General features: G+C 42.8%; 1 protein-coding gene across 1 annotated transcript; it reads right to left on the minus strand.

Annotated features, from left to right (window-relative positions):
- Positions 1–16,745: 16,745 nt before the first annotated feature.
- On the minus strand, positions 16,746–20,328 carry mgat4c (mgat4 family member C; the record flags this gene model as incomplete). Its single annotated transcript, XM_083972900.1, has 3 exons — positions 16,746–17,902; positions 19,419–19,566; positions 20,200–20,328. 3 exons carry the CDS (start codon positions 20,326–20,328, stop codon positions 16,746–16,748), a joined length of 1,434 nt encoding a protein of 477 aa, XP_083829026.1.
- Positions 20,329–20,986: the final 658 nt, after the last annotated feature.

The raw sequence follows: 20,986 nt of genomic DNA on the forward strand, positions 1-20,986 counted from the left end.
ACCGAGACCTTTAGAATAATTTCCTTTGTGCATGTTTTAATTATAGGGACAAAGCTGCTGTGTTGATTAGACCAATTTAACTGTTGTTAAACATATAAACTTTCCACTCTGAAAAAACAGTTTCCTGCAGGGTAGTATAGTTTCTGTCATATTTATAGAGATAACTCTGCTTTTTAAAGGTGTTTCTAAAGAAATGTGGAAAAATCGGTTATGTCCTAGTGGACCACCAGAGTAAAAAAGAAATAATATTCTTGATTATTTCCAAGAGTGTTTTTGTTTTAAAGCTCACAGTTTACCACCCAAAGGCACCGCAAGACTTTTTTTTTTTTTATCGTAAAAAAGGCTTCAGGTCTCTCCAAATACTTAAAGGTGAGCAGTCTCAAAAACAAAAATAAAAGAAACCTCACCGGGGAGTTTGTTTTTCTAAAGTCATTTTGTCTTTTCTCAGCACACAAATTAAAAAACTGCTCCACGTCTCCAGAATAAAAGCCCTGAGTCAGGGTTCAGATAACGGATCCCTGTGGCATCAGAGGTCTCTTGGTGTGTTATAGGTATTATTTCAATAAAGTACAGCAAAAGAACATTAGAAAAGAAAACCCTTAACCCTTTTCTAAGCATTAAGTCTTCCCTTTGAAAACCCTGACCTTAAGTTTAACCCTTCTTTTTTTCTAGTGTGCATGTGTTGGTTTAAGACCAGCAGGGGGCAGTGCTGTACAAAACTAATCCACGTTTTACTTGTGAAGTACAGACAGACAGCAGCAGACACTGACAGTACATCTTCCAAGAATAACCTTTTGCTTTTCCACCAAAAATAAATCAGAAAACTTCTGATTGAATAATATCCAGTCAGAATAAAAAGAAAACTGCTATGTCCCAAATTTCAAATTTGCAATCAAGTTTTTTTTTCTTTTTCAACAACTAGTTAATTTTAATGACTTTCAGCAACATAATACATTTAGAAATTCTATTAAAAAGTGGCAGTATGAGGCTTGAGTCAATTTCAGATTAGTTACAGTGTTAATGAGAGCTACAGTATAACTCTGGGTTTGGATTGGACCCAGATCGCTGCTGCTGCTGCTGCTTCAGACTCTTCACTGTCCGCTGTCTGAGGTCATAAACACGATTCTCACAGCAGCTATTCGTTCCTATAACATAATAATAATAATGACAGTTTTGCAAATATCTGAGGTCAATAATGTTGATTATTTAGAGAGTAACTGGACAAAACTAACTTTGAAATAATTCTACCAGGAGGAGGGGGTTGGTGTCAATCAAAATGACGGGTTATTGCTTCTATAGTGATTACATGTCTTTACCAACAGATCCATCCAGACCAGCCTTCAATCCCGTGCTACTGCTGCTGCTGCTCCGAACAAAACAAAACAAAAAAATAAAGAGCTTTGTAAATAGGATTAGGAACAGTGGATGTCATGTCATCATCCTCTGCAAAAGCCAGACAACTAGAGAATAAAACAACAACAACAACAACTGACAAGCGACAAGCGAACAGGCGGCTGTGTGTGTGTGTGTGTGAGCCGACTTTTGGAAATAACAACTATTATAAAGTGATTGATATCACAGACTCTAGTGGATTTCTAGAAGAGGCTCATTTAAAATGCTGCTGTTGGAAATCACCTTAACGGGACAGATGTGTCGGTTACTACTGAAGAGTGAAAATGGCATTTCACTGTGACTGACTGTCATGGCTGCAGCAACACCAGCACACAAAGAGAAACATCTCAGTTGATAACATTTGTTGCTGTTAAATCTTTTTTTTTTTAAATCATTGCTGGTAGAAAAAACACCTGCATCTGTCATATGTATGCAATACTGATCAATATGTATGTACTGTAAACACGGCAAATATAGACTGGATCAATTTGTGTTTGGAAAATGAGCCAGAGGAGCCGAATTATTTACCTGCTGATGACTTTTACACTCTCCATTTTTTTTTTCAGAGTATTGGCTAAACATACGATGTGAGGTGGACACAACTTGGGGCTTCACCACCGCAGGCTCCTAGCTACATTTGGAGGCGAATGCAATTTATCATTATCTCAACATCAGAGCAGATCTGTCAGTTTTTTTTTTTGTGTAAATTTGCAGAGCCGCCTCAGCAGATGTCTATCAATATAACGACTCCTGCGACCCTGAAAAAAGTTCAGGCTTAGTACGCCTCCCACATCCACAGGACAAATTACACCCTGTGTGAATGAATTCAACTCCATTAAAAATCTTCATCGACATCTGCCGCTATAGCGATGCTTCGGCCCCGGCTTGTCTTGGCCTTTCTCCAGCCGGACGCCTCTTCAATTTAACTCCAATTTGGAGTTGGGTGGATGTTGGCTGACAGTTTGAAACTTCTCAGTGGGATTCTGATGGAGCGTCTTCTTCTTCACCCCCCCTTCACCCGCCCCCTCCCTGCTAAAGGAAAGTCATTCTCTCATCTGGACAGCGTTGCAAATTGCGTAAAAAGCTCGGTCCGATCAAGATAATGGCTTGTGAAGGAATGAGATTAGCTCCCTTTTGTGAGGAATCTGATTGTGTGGATGGGACAGTGGCATAACAAGTGTGACCTTGTTGCAAGGGGCGATGGGGGGGTGGGGGGTGATCAAGAAAGTAATTAGGCCTCGCATATGGGCAGCATTAGCCTTCAGCGGTGGCAGTGAAGGGACAGGCCATGTCGGAGCTGTTTATTGTCACAGGTGAGGCTTGTCATTGTCAGTAGTGAATAATGGCCTCTGGTTGCAAAGTTAGACAGAAGATAGAGACGGAGAAGAGAGCAAAACGCTGTGTGAATGGCTTCAGCGCTCACCATTTGGACCAACGACACGTCGGTGTTGCGGGTTTATAAAAGGAGATCTGATGCCCTGCACGGTTTCAGACCCGAGTCGTCACCACACACATCTCGAAGAGTGTGTGTCCATCGATTGAAGGAGCTCAGGTTTCACTGTTTCCAGTCAATGGAACAAGCAAAGACACTGAGAGCCTTCGAGTGTCGGCCGTACGGTTCGTGAAGTGGTATGAAGGTGGAATTACATTTCTGAGAAGATTGATTTTAAAATCTTTCGCAGGTCAACACTGGATATTTAGAGGTGTACGTCTAGTCCAGCCACATGAACGTCTCAATATTCAGCGTCCTTATTGTTCTTAAAGAGGAACTATGCAAAATTTGCACTTTAATTAAACAGCTTTGGAATAATTGTGGTGGTAAAATAACTTGTTACGGGGAAAATGGATGCTCTGCCATCCACCTAGCAAGATCTTGCCCTGCAAGAGACTGCTTTACAGCGCTACGACACAGTCTATAATGTCTTGTTAAAGCAGATATCAGTGGAATGTTTTTGTTAATATAAGTCCTAAATAGTCCTATTTTCCGTCAGCAATCACTTACATGAAGTATTTCAGCCTAAACACGAGTCTCTCCGTCACTCTGCTCTGCTGTAACCCGAGGAGAAAATTTTCCTTGTGGGATACAAGTGTTATCCAATGAGGAGAGAGAACGGCATGAAGGGCTGTGTGTGCAGCCAAGGGATGCGCGTGAATGTGGTGACGTAGCACGAGGACCAATTGATGCCTGACAAGGGCGGGGGCTGCTAACTCATGGTGCGTTCAAAGAAACTCGTACTTTGTGTTTTTCCTTCCTGTGAAGTCATACCAGTTCGATCTGGTACGAGTTCACGGGTCGGAAGTTACGAGTGGCCGTTATAGGGAACTTTCACAGACAACAGGATGGTAAAAACACGAGCTACGGGTTACCTGGAACGCTACCAAGTCGTAGTTGTGACTTGAAGCTGTAACTTACGGTTTCAAAAGCCTGCCTTGAACGCAGCATTAGCCGAAACGGCCGTGAAGCTGATATCTGCTTTAATGTTATCTCGTAACTTTCTGTTATTATCTCATAGCGTGGTGAATGTGCAGGTCACAACTTGTCCACCAGAGCGTTTTGGAGTTGTTGGATTGTGTATTTGATGAGTTTGATGAGGGAAACCAAGAAATCCCATTAGTCTCCGTAGCGTAATTAAAGGTAACGAACCTACTGCTAAGGGATTATGGCAATGGGCCAATTTGCCAAAAATGTTGAACTATCCCTTTAATGTGTGAGAATCTTTTGCTTTTCTACCTGTTACAATGGTAGAAGCATCACATCTTTCTACACTGCAATGCACCACAGAAGTACAAATCTGAAATAATGAACATCTGAGAACTTGACCCTTTTAAAGAGATGGCTCTTATCCCATTTAATGATATTGTCCTTAACTGGCCATAATCCAAATCAAATCTTTAACATTGTACGCCTGATGAGATTTCAGGGTGTTTTAAGGTCCCATATTTTACTTTTTTTTTTTTTTCGTGTTTTATTTTACCTGTTGAATCCAGAACAAGATATATCTGTGGTTTTTAAAGGCCCCATGAAATAAGAAAGAAAGATGTATTTCCCCAGTTTTAATCCTGTTAATTGTTCATTTATCTGTCAGAAAGTTATTATCTGAGCAAATTTACATCAAAATCTATATCTTTTCTAATTGTAAAATGATCCCAGACATTTGATGACTCATCCAGCACTCGCTGGTGTTCCTAATTTTGCACTTTGTTAAAATTGTTTCATGAGTTTTTACGTCCTACCCCCTGAAATATAAACTTTTCACTGGAGCTCAAGTAACAACAGGAGCCAATCAGAGAAGAGGAAACTCTGAGCCTCTCATCTGATTGGCTTACTATTTTTTTGAGTGATGGAAAAGAGGAAAATAAAGAAAAGCAGATTTCCGATAAACACTTAAAACCAAATCCTGAAATCCTGGATGGTGGGTGCAGGTGGGCGTGGCTTGGTGGCTGCTTTGTTGTGACATCACTAAGTTACAGGATTTCTTGACAGCTGGTTTTAAGGTTTCGTTTCTGAATACAGGCTGTGTGCATTTCTCTGATTGGAGACTTTTACACATAGAATCTAGCGCTGCTTCATAATTATATAGAATAAAAAATAAATAAAAACTTTCACAATGTACAATGGGGCCTTTAAGTGTTGTGGGCTGTTGATTTGTCCAGCTTTGGCCGTTGGCTCTAAGGATAACACACTACCTGGGTCAAGCAGGTGCTGTCTCCAATAAATCCTGTTGATTATTTGTCTTGAGTTAATTAAACACAGCCTCTCCCTTTGTTTCTTTGCTAATTATCAGTGTTGAAACAGTGATAAGGTCCTCTGAGGCATCCCAATACAGAAAAAACAATTAACTGGTGCGTGGAAACTCGTCTTGGCATCGTTGAAAAGCATCACCGTCATCTCTTATTTTCCTCCACATCGTGACACCTTGTCATGTGCTCATTGTCCATTAAACAAGTAAAAAAAACAAAACATCCGGCCTCAGAAGTTGAAAACGGTTCACCGGCTGCCACGGCTTCATTATTGACTAAAAATACCATCACTTCTGCCTGACATGTTGATCACTATTGAAGAAGGCAAAATCAATCCCCCCCCCAAGCCTCAGAATGGAGCTAACAAGAAGGCAATCCCAGACAGAATCAATGACTGCAGCTGCCATTCACTCGCCGTATCAGCGTAGATATTTGCTTACATGGTAGCAGCCTCTGCGATGATGATACAGTCAATTCTGGCTCTCTGAATGTTAAGCAAATAAAAGCTTCGATCAGGGGTGAAGATACTGCACATGTAACAAGCCCAGCATCTGTTATCTAGTGTCCAGGATGACCTGCTGGATATTCATCTGACAGAAAACCCAGAGATTTACAGGAAAGGGCTGGATTGCATGTCCTCCTCCACAGCACAGCCATGTGAGCCTCCATCACCACCAAGCCTTATTATATTGATTGTAAACATGGAAGCTGATGTGTCTGTGGTTGATGTATCTCTGCCTGCTGTGGATCTTATCTGCTTTTTTTTTCTTTTCAAAGGAGAAATGAGAAACAACCTTGAGATGCTGCAAAAAAAAAAAAACACACACAGAGGATCCGGTATTATGCGACGGAGTTGGTCAGATCTTATCTACAGTACTATATGTCTGTTTGAAACTGCTGATGGAAGAGGTTTTTACAGGAAAAAACACACACGTGTGCATGCATATGATTGAACGCCTCTGTATACGCTGTGCATTCACACCTTGGTTGTATGAAAGAGGCCTATAGCCGGAGGCGGATTCACTCAGACGCTCCATGTCGAGCACTGACATTATAAACAGGCTTCCTGCAGAAGATGATGCCTCAGTAATTGTTGTGCGGGGTGGAAGGGGGCAAGCATCCGGTGTAGCGGGGGCCTTCAACTGGCTGATTATGTCTCTTTGCATGCCAGTGATAATTAAAATGACTCCCGTCCCCACCTGATCCCCGCTCGCAGTGGTAGCATGCATTGCGAAGGAGGCGGTGAGAGCGTGTTATTGCTCGTCCTTCAGCAGGAAAGGAGCCTGTTGGCCTGAGAGCTGATCGAGGGCTTTTGTTGTGAAAATCCTGAAAAATCTGGTGTCCAGTTGTTTTTTTTTACCAATTCGCCCTGGGAAATGAGTTATCTCAGCAGCTGCATGAAGAAACCCCGACATTAATCTTTAATTAAGGCCTTTACAATTTTCGGACGACATGCCCGGGAGTCTGAGAGCTACTGTAGAGGATAGATATGAAGGAGCAGGGTGGCGGGGAGGATGAGGGGGGCGCTAGGCAACATATTGTATCTTGTGGTGAGCTCATTTTGTCTCATCAAAGTCAAGCCTCCCTTGATCTGCCAAGACGTTGTGCCTGGCTTTTCTTTCTAGCTGTTTGACTGATCACAAGACGCTCTGTGAGGTATAAGCTCGGCATTCAGAGGTTTATTTTTAAAGAGGGTTTTTTTTTCTTTTTTGTCTTTTGAGAAAATAGATAACAGTCCCCTGAGGTGATGGTAGTGAAACGTGTGTCTGCTTTGTTTTCTACACAATGATCCAGATTGCTATTTGTTCCACTCTCGCTGATGAGAGGATGTTTTCTGTTTGTGTGAACGTATCAAGGTGACTATGCTTTTCACACTTCCTCACGTTTTTCCTCACTTTTCTTTCTTTCTTTTCCTTTTTTTTTTTTTGGTAATTTGTTGTGGTTGTCTTGTTGAAAGAGCCAAGTGATGAACCTGCCGGTGCAGCCAGTCTGCCGCTGAAGCTCCTCCTGTGTTGTGACAGCTGCTGCCTGTGTGATGTTCCACAAAAAGCCCCCAAGACACAACCTGTTTCATTCTGGCTGAAGATCCACATGAAAAAAGACAAGTCTTCTATGAGACAAAATGCGACTTGGGTAATTGTTTTGATTACCCCCCCCCTGCCAACCCCCTCCTCCTACTTCTTCTTGGGTGAAGGCGTTGAAACAAAAAAAAAAAAAAAAGAGAAAAAAAAAGCTGAAACTGGAGGCTCGGGGAAGAAGGGACTGAGGGAGAAGTAACAGCACATACGTCCCCGCGGCGAGATTTGTTCACTGGCAACAATGAGAGACAGATGGGAGGGTGGTAGTGGTGATGGTGGTGGTGGTGATGGGGAAGGGGGGAAGTGGGGGGGGGGGGGGGGGGGGTCACACCTTTTGTGAGGCAAAGCAATTGGGAGCGATTAAAGCCTCAGTCGCCGTAGGGACTACCCACTTTGAGGAAGGAGCTGGCTCCAGCAGCGCCTGCAGCGCCGCTCCCTTTTATCTCCACTTCTCATGAAGACCCTGTAAATGCCATGGGAGTAGTTAAAGTGAAGCACACGGTGTTCTGCTGGGCTGCTCCACCGCTAATGCTCAACACTGAGACGGCAAATGAGGAGAGAATTTCTTAGGGGGTTGTCTGCCGCGGATCATCAACGCAATAAGGCCGCGGCTTCACCCCGTGTGATTTAAACTTGTGACCAGTGCAGTTAACACCTCGTCCCCTTTTAGAGCAGCGTTTCTCAAAGAGAGGCCCGCAAGCGACTCCCTAGTGGTCCGCAAGGTGACATGGTACAGTAAGATATCATCGTGATGAATGCAGTCTTTCACTAACTGAGAGTTTTGTTTTCAATATTAAATTAACTAGTATGTAAAATGAAAAAATTGAAATGGCTGTCGGACTTTAGCAGTGCAGGGGGGAGGTTTGCGACACCGCAACCGTTTTACATCAACATAACCCTTGTTTCTGGAGCAATTTAGAGTAAGGCGGTCTGTGAGGGTTCTGTAGCTCCCCTACAGTTTCCGAGTGCGTATTTTCAGTGTCCTACAATCTCACAGCTAACCCTCCTCCTGAGGTAAATGCTGCTGAGACTGCTTGCTGAAAAATTGCCCCTCACAGGTAAATTCATGCAAAACCGAATTTACCTCTAAAACAACACCATCTCATAATGTTCTGGTATTCGCATGGTGAATGTGCAGGTCACAACTTTTCCACCAGAGCGTTTTGGAGTTGTTGGATTGTGTATTTGATGAGTTTGATGAGGGAAACCAAGAAATCCCATCCGTAGCGTAGCTCTGAGCAGCTCGTGGCTCTGCTCCGCCGTTCTAAAAATAGCTTGCACCGACAATTAAAGGTAATGAACCTACTGCTAAGACTATAGGGATTTTGGCAATGGGCCAATTTGCCAAAATGTTGAACTATCCCTTTAATGAAGCCAGCGTGAAGACTATCCATGGAGCTTTGTCTGTTGAGGTGGGTAACGTTAAAGCAGATATCAGTGGAATGTTTTTGTTAATATAAGTCCTAAATAGTCCTATTTTCCGTCAGCAATCACTTACATGAAGTATTTCAGCCTAAACACGAGTCTCTCCGTCACTCTGCTCTGCTGTAACCCGAGGAGAAAATTTTCCTTGTGGGATACAAGTGTTATCCAATGAGGAGAGAGAACGGCATGAAGGGCTGTGTGTGCAGCCAAGGGATGCGCGTGAATGTGGTGACGTAGCACGAGGACCAATTGATGCCTGACAAGGGCGGGGGCTGCTAACTCATGGTGCGTTCAAAGAAACTCATACTTTGTGTTTTTCCTTCCTGTGAAGTCATACCAGTTCGATCTGGTACGAGTTCACGGGTCGGAAGTTACGAGTGGCCGTTATAGGGAACTTTCACAGACAACAGGATGGTAAAAACACGAGCTACGGGTTACCTGGAACGCTACCAAGTCGTAGTTGTGACTTGAAGCTGTAACTTACGGTTTCAAAAGCCTGCCTTGAACGCAGCATTAGCCGAAACGGCCGTGAAGCTGATATCTGCTTTAACAAGAGCAGTCCATGTTTCTCGTGATACCGGTTGGTTTTCGGCCAAGAGACGCTATACTGTAGGTGGAAGGCAGAGAGCCTCTATTCTCCCTGTAACAAGTAATTTAATCATCACAAATTACTCCAAAGATGTATAATTAAAGTACAAATCTTGCATAGTTCCTCTTTAAATGGTCGTTGATCTGAAAAGGTTTGAGAAACTGCTTTAGAGAAACTCTCCTCACGTTAATTCATCACCTCCAAACAAATATTTCCTGTTTCTTTCCAATCATGAAAACCGGTTCAATACCCAGCAGCTCCGCCCGGCTCAGGCGTCATGGTTACATCAACCATAACTGGCTGCTCATCAGCCCAAGAGCCCCTGAACCCTGAGGCCCACCATCACCTCCACCCCTCCTCTACCCCTCCACCTCCAAAACACAATTACAGGTTCCTAACCAGGTTATTACGAGTCATTCATCACCTGAGCCTGCTGCGTGTTTCCCTGCCTTCAGCTTAGCTTCAATACTTTTAAATCCCCGTGTACTCGCCCATTCGTCTGCTCACTGCTCTTCTCTTCAGCTCCACCAATATGTCTTTTACCCCCCCCCCAGCCTATAGCCTTCACGTGATGTGCACCTGGCTCATGAGGGTCCGCGCTGCTGCAAACACACACAGCACAAAATGAGCCGCAGAAACAATATTGACAAGCTTTGATGTTGCTCCAGCGTGTGCTTGAAAACATATTGCGCCTGCACCTTGAGAGAGGAAAAGATGTCAGGGAAAAAAAAAGAAAAAAAAAAAGAGCAGTGTCCATTGTTCCTTTGATTTGCTTCCTACACACACTGACACACACACACACACACAGCTTCTTAATAGATGGATGTCGAATGTGCGGTGGAATTAAAATCTCCTCCTCAGAGCCAGGAAAGCATGCAGGACAGATCAAAAGGTAAATGAGGAAATCCGCACAATCCATATCAGCCTGCGGTATCATGTGGGGGTTTGCCCTCCTGTGTAGGTAACGTGCTGGCAGGCGCCATGGCAACAAGAGTAATTGATTGGCCGGCGTCCCCCTGCTGTGCAGCCTCTGCAGGCCTTGTTAAGTGGGATATTGGTTTTTTTCTTTTTCTTTACTTGTTGCTGTGGCGTCCGTCATAGTGCGCATTAGCCGTGGTTTCTCAGGTATAACCCGGCCGCCGTCGTGTACACTTACCCTCCATTTGGTTCTGGATGACTTTGAAGGACAGGATATGGAGAGTGGTGGTGGGCACAGCTGTGACAAAACACTTAAGGTCTCTGAAATGGTGTCGGTGCGGTGAAAGCCTGGAGGTGTAACGCCGAGTATGAACCTGAGCTCCATTATCAGGAGTGGCCTCTGTCGAAGCTGTCGCCACCACAACACTGAGGCTGATTTGTTGATCCTGAGCTGTTTTTACTCCCTTAACCTCCGATGAAGCGTTTATATATTAATTTCACATTCAGCAATGGATTCTCTTCATGTTGAAAATTTCTCATTGCTCTTTAAACAACCAGTTCAAGTCTGCTTAAAGGGATTGTTCAACATTTTGGCAAATTTGCCCATTGCCATAATCCCGATAGTCATAGCAGTAGGTTCGTTACCTTTATTTGTTGGTGTACTGTAAGCTATTTTTTTAGCTATTTGTTTTCCAGGTAGAGACTGCTTGCTGAAAAACTGTCCCTGAAGGAAACGCACATTAGCGGTTTTGCATGAATTTACCTCTAAAACAACTCTGTCTCGTAACGTTCTGTTATTATCTCATAGCGTGGTGAATGTGCAGGTCACAACTTGTCCACCAGAGCGTTTTGGAGTTGTTGGATTGTGTATTTGATGAGTTTGATGAGGGAAACCAAGAAATCCCATGAGCCTCCGTAGCGTAGCTCTGAGCAGCTCGCCGCTCTGCTCCGCCGTTCTAAAAATAGCTTGCACCGACAATTAAAGGTAACGAACCTACTGCTATGACTATAGGGATTAAGGCAATAGGCCAATTTGCCAAAATGTTGAACTATCCCTTTAATCAACATGTAGCATGCTCCTCTATGAACCTCCAGGATTCATCAAACTTTCTCACAACCAGTGAGATCACAACATCTTTAAATGTTGATGATGTCAAGATGTCAAGTTTTCCCAATCAGCAGCAAAAATAGGGGACTAGGATCTACTAGGAGTTAGTCCAAGTAGCGTGTGCTATCAAATTCTGCCAAGGGTTACAGTATTACAACTTTACTATGATTATTCTATTATGTCTTAATGCATATTTTTATTCAAACAGTACCAGCAGAACACTTTTCTCATTCAAGGGAATAGGAAGGCTACAGCCACACCAGTATGTTTTAGTTTTAAAATACATCTCATTTGCTAAGATGATGAATAATCTGCACTTGTTGCTTGCAAATGCAGCTGACGCCATTTCACCTTATGTGTTGTGACCCCTCTGTGCTCACCACTGTGTATGATAGAGTGAAAGTGAATCAGTGGGCCTTTATTTGAAGTTTATTTTGTTAAATGTCACCATTCAGACCTTTGCTGACCACTCAATGCCGCTATTGAATGTTTTTGTCTTGTTTTTGCACATCTGTTTCTCATTGGGTCATCCTCTGTCCTTTGGTCTCACAGTTTATTGTTTTGGTTGTTTTTGAGTCTTGTGAGTATATCTCTGTTTAGCTGTTGGACTTGTCTAACCTTGGTTCTTGGACCATTTTTGGATGCGAGTTGTGGATTCCCCAAATGATCTGATTGTTGGACTTGATTTTAGTTGTTTCCTTTTTGAATTTTGTGGCATTTCCTGAGTGTTTTTTGTTTCCTTTTGGACCAAGTGATTTTCCATGTGCTTTTGCTCCATGGTCCCTTATCTGGATTAAACCACCTTTTACTTGCTCCGCACTTGAGTCAAATCTTTTCCTGGAATCTCAAGCGTTTACCACTTCACTTCCTACCTGGAGTACAGGGCTCCCAGCCTGTGATGTGTCAGTTAAACATGTTTTTACTGCAGCTATAATACTTTTATTTAATGAATTATTCAAAAGTTAAAGTGATAAAATGCTCCTTTAATTGAGCTGCTAGCTGCATCCTACCCAATGGCTCTCTTGTGTTTTTTTTTAAGGAGACATCAGTTCCAAGGTGAAACTACACAGTCATGGTGCTGACTGCTTATTTCACTTGTACTATATAAAAAGCATCATGGACGTGGTTAAACACTTGATTTTTCATCACAGTGTAAGTCGAACAAGGACCGGCTCGCCATAAAGATATTGAGTTTGCTGTGTGGCCTTCGCTTGAGAACTCTTTATTTATTTATACCAACAACTCGCTCTGAATAACCTGCTTCATCACCTACAGCCTCGTTTGCTCCACACTCACCTGTTTTTCCTCAACAGCCGCGTTCCCAGGTGTCTGACTGTGCACTTCATATCAGGGAAAATGTCTGACCCCTTTTGACAAATACACAAAGAGCATGAAGATTTAAATAGTGTAGTATTCCCGTAAGAACCATCCCTACACCTTCATTAAGTATGCAGTTAAGAAAAAGAAAGAAAAAAAAAACGCAGAAACCGTATGAATATTGAAATGAATAATGTATGGATTTTGCTTTCGGCTACAGCGAGATCTGAGTCGACGAGGCTTGCAAGTTTCAAGGAACTGCAAATGCCAGTTATATTTTCCTTTTTAGTTTAAAATGTGCACTTTAACTGTACATTTTCCATATAGGTATAAACCTTTTTAACAACGGATCAAAAAATACCACTCAGGCAAAGACAAAGGCAGCTAAACAGCATTTCTTGATTTTGGGGGTCATGTAAGTAGCGTTTTGTTTTCCTCCAGGCTCTCGAGCCAATAATCAAGGCCTGACACATCAGACACTTACTCAATATTTTGCGCTCCCTCGAGCTTCCTGTGCACATACACGCACACACAGCTGCGTCTCAGCAGTCAATGCAAACCACACACTTAAGGGCATTCATTCGTTTAATCTAATTTCGTCTTTAAGTACAATATATACAATACATTTGAAATGATACATGTAAAAAAATATATGTCATCTTACAGTACAGTACCATTTAGAGAACGAAGGAAAGTAAAACGGACAACAGGAACAACATCTTAACACACTCGCTCCACTTGACAATATTACAGCACGTGTGAAACTCCGAACCTGTAAGTAAGGTAGTATTGGTAGGCTTCTTCTATGTACGAACCCAAAAGTACGATTTCATTAGCAGAAGCTGAACAATAATTCATAGATCCTGATGTACAAAAGAAGGAGTTGTTTTATCCATTGAAAATGCTTTTTTTTTTGTTTTGTTCATGCACTTTGTACATGCTCCAACTAGAAGACAGCTCACATTTCAAACAACTCAGGACCCACAGATCATATTCACATTTATAACTTGAACTTTGACCCTCACAAGCCAATAATATTAAACAAACTTTAGACATGTACCAGCCTTATGGTGATCTTTAAATCGTTGCCTCCTCCTCCTTGTGTTTGTTTCCCTCTCAGGGGCCTCTGCATGTCGATGCAGAGGGTTTTTAATTGTAGACAAATGGGCAGCGTGGATGGCCGTAGGTAAAATGTAGACGTCAGCCTGTACACACTGTTCACTCAATGTTGAGAATTTATGCAGCTGTTGTAGTACTTGTTGTTGTTATCCCCAAGATGTAAATCTGTCCATAAATCTGCAGCGTGCAGCTAGTTTTTGGCCGGCGTCTTATTTCAAATAAAGATCAGGCAGCGATTTTCTCCTCCAGAAATATCAGCCCGCCTCGCAAACACACAACAGTTGGCGTGTGGTGTATCAAAAGCCATCCATTACACTTGTAAAACAGCTAACTGCCCTGCGGTGACATCATGTGTTTATAGCTCATAAGCAGGTAATACTAGGGGGGGAGTAGGGAAGGGAGGGGTGGGGGTGGGGCTGAATTGGCACCATTCATGCATGCGTCATAAAGAATACCACACACGCAGCACAATGCAGAATGTGTTTTCCAAAAAGCATCATCCGTTGAAAGCAAAAAAAAAAAAAAAAAAAGATCCCCCTCTCAGAGGAGCTGATCCACGCGGGTCACAGAATCATTCACCAAAATGAAAAGCTGCGTTCCCAGGGAAATGCTGAGGAAAAACAATAAGCCACATTGTGAGGGGTTGGTGGGCTTTCTAATTTCATTTCAGATAGCACGGGGGAGATTTGCTGAGGAAGGATTTCGCGGCGCTGCTACAAGCCAATCTGTGAAAGGTCTCGATCTGTGACACGAGACGAGACCCTGTCGCACAGTAGGGAAAAACAACACGGAACAGGTGGGTAGCAACAAAGCTTTACAAAGCCGTCGCCACCGCATGCTTAATGGCGACAAACTGTTTCCACCTCTTGTTCCTAAGGAACGTCAGCGTTATGTAAACATTTACCTCTTTATTGCATCATCTGTCGCCGAGGTCTGCTCGCTGACAGATTGTAATTACACAAACGTGGGGAGGGTGGGGGGTGAAAGGTTTATTTTTTCCCCCGAAGTGGGCGGGGTTTGGCTTGCTCTGAGCGACATAGCGATGGATATAGCGTTTATTCCTGCAAATATTAGCCTTTAGCCTGTTAGCCGGCATCATAGAGCGAGGGTTGAGCATCTGAAGCAAAGTTTCACCCCTCAAAAAAGGGCAGCGGCATCAGCAGCAGCAGACTGTATGAACCGAGAGCAAAGATCACAAAGAGGCAACCATGTAGGAGCAGAAACATTGGAGTTGTGAGAGTGCAACACTAGGGGAAAGAACGAATTGAGATCCTATAGCTCCAGGGGAGATGTTGTTTTGCTGGTGTAGAGTGTGAGGCAAACACAGACCAATTTACTAGGGGAAAATTGTGCTGTGGTGGAGAGAGGAGAGAGAGAAAAAAAAAGAGAGCCCTAAGAGCAGACCTGGCCCCATTCTTCACTGTGCAATCTAATCTCAGCTCTTGGAGAAGATGGGTGAAAACAAACATTGTTCTCCTGTCAGCAGCCTGGACAGAACATACAGTGCTAGTAAAAGAGCTGCAGCCCACTCAAGACGCCCACCTCGGCCACAACGGAGAAGATAATTACACCGGAGAAGGAATATTTTGAAATGGAAAGAAAGTTGGGCGCAACATGACAAAATATCCAAGGCAACAATGTCCTCTAATTATTTCTAAAGGGGGGGGGGGGGGGGGGGGTGATAATTAAGGGGTCACATGGCGGGGACATTCTCTCTGAGGGCTTTAATACCAGTCATGAAAAGTTGCGTTTCGGACACAATAGCTTTAATTGGACGATCATTTCCAGGAGAACTACTTTCCTATAGAAGATTAAGCTACCCTTCCTAACAGCTATCCTTGTCTGTCCCCTCATTAAAGTGTAATTGGCGGTTTGAAATAATTTAATTGAACTGATTCAATTGTACTGAAATGAACTGTAATAAATCAGTGGTAGTAGTAGTTTGCGGTTCCTCTTTCCCCACCTTTCTGGAGAGCCTTCAAAAACATTCAGAAGTAATTACATCTTCCTCTAATAATGACTTATATGTATAATATGCCATCAAGTTAGGGCTGGGTGAATGGATTTCATGGTATTGACACTGATGTATTAATACTAATATTTCATGATGTAACAAATTGAGAGTAAAAAAAAATGACCGTGATGACTTCCCTCTATATAAGACCATCCTTAGGTTTAAATTACATTTCCCTTAGAACCAATGATGATTAATGCTGATTCTTTATGTATTTGTTACTGCCAACAAATTACAAAAGACCAAAACCAAAATGTGTCATTGCTTGTGAAGACATCCATCTTTAAAAATAGGTCATACACATATAGTTGCTTTTTCTTTCCTTAAACCGCTTTTGCCCAGAACTTTCAGCATTACATTACCAAAGCCTGAGTAAACAGGACTCTTGCTGGGGACTATTTTCAGCGGTGGATTAACACACTATTTCGGTGTTCGAGTGAATATTTACTGCAGCAGGATGTTGTGACTCAAAATAACCTACAGTGTGTGTGTGTGGATATTCATAGCAATGAAGGAACATGTCACCCAGTGCAACAGTGGAGCTTTTGACCCAGAGGAATATGATATATCAGACTTTGGCGACTCGGCAGTACTCGGTGGTGGGATCGTGACATTGTTGGAGTTTGGTCTTTTCATAAGATTGGTTGACATTGACAGTAGAGAAGAAAGAAGAAGAAAAAGAAGAAGGCCTTATCCCGGACAGGAAAAGATCACACATCTCACCCAGCCCTATGTTAAGGATATATATCAAAAACTGGAAATAAATAAGGGCCTGTGGGAAATTGGAAGAAAAACGTACCGTCATGAAAACTCTGAGGTTATTTGAACAGTCCTTAAGGATGACTGGGACGATGCTCCACTTAAGGTTACAACAACTTGCAGGTATAAAAAACTATAGATTGATTTGGCAATCAAAATGAGTATCAATAAATACATACAAAATGAATAAATAAACCCGGAAATACACATATTAACAAATAATACTAATAATAATAATAAAAACTTTTGCCTCTATGACTGACTAAGAGTCTTTGTGTACAGTCCTCATTGGCTGGGAGGTTGTGTAGTCCATAGACTTATACTTCTAATAATGAGCCATTCTTTCTGACTGGCGGTCACCACGATGCGTACGCACTCGATATCAAAGGCAATCTTGTGGTCGACGTCTTGAACCTCAATGTTGCCGTTTTTAAACTCCCCTAACGTGATGTAGGACGAACACTGTTTTCCCTTCTTAGTCCCGACCAGTTTCTCTCCGACCTCCAGAGCTCCGTGGTGAAGAATGTCATTCTGTCGGTCGTCGGAACCGGTAGCAATCTTAATTTTGCTAATTTTGGTCGATTTGTTAAAGACTATGACAAAGAAATCCCCGGTGGCCGGAGGCTTCCCCCAAAAGTACTCGTCCACCGTGCTGTAAGCCTTGGTGGCGTCGTAGTTCTCAAAGACGTTGATGTTCGTGTAAAGGCTCGCCGGGGGGTTGTCGGGAATGTCTATGGAGTCTTCCTCAAAGTCGTCGTCCTTCAGTTTGTTCTCCGCTCCTTTGTACGAGGAGTAGTAGCCCATGTGTTGGAACAGCGAGGGCTTGAAGCGGATCACGTCCTTCTGGGCCAGCAGACCCCTGAAGTGGATGAGGAGCCAGTCACAGGGCATTTCCTGGTAGAACATGAGCAGGAAATGAGCCAGACGCGGCAGGTCTCTGGAGTGGTACAGCTTCCCGATGTAGCCCAGCTTGGAGAACTCCAGCATCACCCAATAGGAGCCCTCTCTGGAGGTGATCACCTTCTTCAGCGCCGTCAAGAAGTTCCTGGAGCAGCGCACGTCGTCCTCCAGCATCATGTAGAAGTGGGACAGGTTGGTGCAGAAGTTGAGGAGGAAAGCGTAGTCAACGTTCTGCTTGGAGCGGAAACGGACCCGGTCCTCCGGGTCGTTGTAGTTCCTTTTCAACCCGTCCAGAGATGGGTAATACTCCTCTGGAGCCTGGATCACCAGCAGGCGTCCGGCTATGATGTGGTGAGCGAACTTCCTGGTGATTTCCTGCACCAGGTTCTCACACCAGACCAGGTCAAAGTCTGCCAGGTGGACCACCACCACGATCTCCTTCAGCTCCTCGTAGCTGGACTGATCAAAGATGGATTTGATGGTCTCCAGTAGGTAGTTCCCTCTTTTTCTTTTCACCGACGACAGTCCAATGGTAAGGTACTCTGTAAAGAAATTGTATATCATATTAACACATACTGTATGCAATGGACATTCTTAATATTTCAAAGGTCCAATATCGCGTTAAACGATTTTGTCCTTAACTGGCCATTTTTCAAAAACGTCTCAGTGTTTTATGTTGAGATTTGATCCATTAAAAGTTATATGTTTTTTGAGCAGCCCATTCAAGTAAATTATCAAATAAAAATATAGCAGATTTCATTTTAACATTGAGAGGAACCAGCTTTTGACATCACAAAGTCACAGGAAGTTCTGACGGCTGGTTTTAAGGTTCAGTCTCTGAATACAGACTGTGTGAATTTCTCTGTGGACTGAGGCTTTGATCCTTTCACAGTGTTCATGATTAATTAAAAGAACCTAGACCTGCTTTGAAATCAAGAAACACATGTTAATCTCACTTTATATGCTTGTTATATGTTGTACCAATTATAAAACTAAAGATTCAATGATGGATTAAAGACATTTCCTCAAGACTGTTCCCATGATGAAATATAATTACTTTAATCAAACATATTCTGTAATTGGAAAGTGTGAAAGTTCTCAACCTTGGACAAAATAATCTTAACATTTTGGCAAATTAGCCCATTGCCATAATCCCTATAATCATAGCAGTAGGTTTGTTACCTTTAATTGTGGGTGTAAGCTATTTTTAGAACGGTGGAGACAGAATTGTTTTCGAGGCAAATGCAGAGACATGCTTGCTGATAAACTGCACCCGAAGGGCGAATTTACCTCTAAAACAACTCTGTCTCATAACGTTCTGTTATTATCTCATAGCGTGGTGAATGTGCAGGTCACAACTTGTCCACCAGAGCGTTTTGGAGTTATTGGATTGTGTATTTGATCAGTTTGATGAGGGAAACCAAGAAAATCCATTAGTCTCCGTAGCGTAGCTCTGAGCAGCTTGCGGCTCTGCTCCGCCGTTCTAAAAACAGCTTGCACCGACAATTAAAGGTAACGAACCTTTAAGACTATAGGGATTATTGCATAGGCCAATTTGCCAAAATGTTGAACTATCCCTTTAACTTTAAATAGACTCCATGGTCTGTTTTTTTTATCAGCAGCTCTCCTCCCTTACATACAGTCTTCTTTTGGATGCCGTGAGTTGTGGTTGAAAGCTCAGGGAACAGCGAGAAAATACAGTTTTGATTATCATGTCAAACCACTCCTGAGAAATACAAATGATCAATTTATTTTCTTCAATGCATGCGTCTGTCAGAGCTGCAATAGGAACATTTAGTGAATAAAACATGGTGTAGTGGAGAGAGAGAGAGAGAGTTGTGTGTAGTGTTTAATTTTGAAGGAAAAAAAAAGAGGGTCTCTCTGGAGCAGTTACATTTTATGGTCGCGCTTTAAATCCCAACATCACACATTTTAAATTTTACTTCTTATTCGCGCTCGTGTGACTTACTGTAACTCCCTGGAGCTCAAGAGAGAGAGAGAGACAGAGAAAAAAAAATTGTCAATGTAAATTCCTCTTTAAAGAAACACTAAACTTACTCTTGCGGTTCAGCGGGGTTCCAGCGAGATAACGATACGTGACATTAATGGTTCCAGAGAAATTACTGAGGTCTCTGAAGGTGTGAACGTATCGCTCCGAGCTCGGAGGGTGGACTGATGTTTCCCTAAGCTGCCTTTTATCCTCCTCCTGGAAGACAACATGAGAAACACAGCGTTAACGCCACAGAGACGGAGAGAGGGTACAAGCTGTCATAAAAGTCCTCTTGGAAATTTCAATTTCTACTGTGAATAATTCACAAAAATTCCCACTTTTCTTTCCTTAAAAGTCGTCATTAAAAACATCTTGTGAAAACGTGACAGTGTGTGTGTGTTTTGATGAAACCAGACAAAGGGAATCTCAACACCCTCCAGGCGGGTTTACACAGCCGAGTTAAATGGACTTGAGAAGAGCAACCGGAGAGCTGTGCAAATGTGAACTCCCCACACTCAATAATTAAAATAACAAACACAGATAATGTTCTGTGTTCACCAAGTTTTGATGCCGTCATGAATAAGAAATAAATCATCTGGATGATTTCAACTTGGGTCCACGTTATTAAAATTTAAACATGTTTCCTTTTTAAAAAACAAGCAATTATAAAAGGGACAACATGGGCGGAGTGAACAAACACAACAACACATTTGTTTTTTTTGTTTTTTTAAAAACACATTTGCACTCATTTGCTTATCAAAATACAGAGTAAGTGCTTCATCTAAATTTCTAATGTTTGTTAATAATAACACTTAATAAGGATGCGAACACGACACAATGTGCACTGACCAGAACGTAGCCGTCCTCGATGTAGAGGTTGAGGAAGAGGAGGAAGGTGATGAGGAAGCCGAGGAAGGGGATGGTGGAGCGTTTCCTCAGACACCTCATCTTGTCCAGGGATTTCCACAGCAGCCTCATGCTGCTCGCCCTGTCGCTGCCGGGACCTGCACCCAAAGACACAAGAGGAAGGAACGTGTGAGAAAGATGGTGTCGGCCTCAAAGTGCTGCGTGCACACGTGTCATTTTTTGTCTCTTCATCAGGATTAATTGGAGAGATCACACCACCATGTATGACGTGATTATTGTCTGGTAGGATCATCATTTATCTTCAACAGATTTCTAATGGAGTGTGATGGAGATATGGGGATGGGGGGGGGGGGGGGGGGGGGGGGGGTAATGAGCCTGGGAGGGAGGTGGAGGATGTGAACCAAATCCACTGATTGGCCAATTGCATGAGAGAAAAAAAAACCCACACCTGAAGGTGCTGCAGGACATTAAGGATATTGATGCGCTCAACAATGGATTAAAATATGTCTCTCTGCTAATAACAATGAAACTATATAATTGGCGGCTGCTGGATTTATTCAGTGCCACTGGTATTTTTAGCCCTCAGGTTGATCGCCAGCATCAGTACGCTCCTGTGCTCTGAATAATCACAGAGAGAGAGAGAGAGAGCTTCTACGCTCTTATCATCCACCTCACTCCTCTTTGTTGTTATAATGTGACTTTTTTTTCTGTTTGTAGATTAGAGGCCTCTCTGACTCAAGGGAAGAGGAGTGAATTACATTTTCAGTTT

The sequence above is a fragment of the Trachurus trachurus genome, assembly GCF_905171665.1.
Source record: "Trachurus trachurus genome assembly, chromosome: 6".
NCBI classification, from domain to species: domain Eukaryota; kingdom Metazoa; phylum Chordata; class Actinopteri; order Carangiformes; family Carangidae; genus Trachurus; species Trachurus trachurus.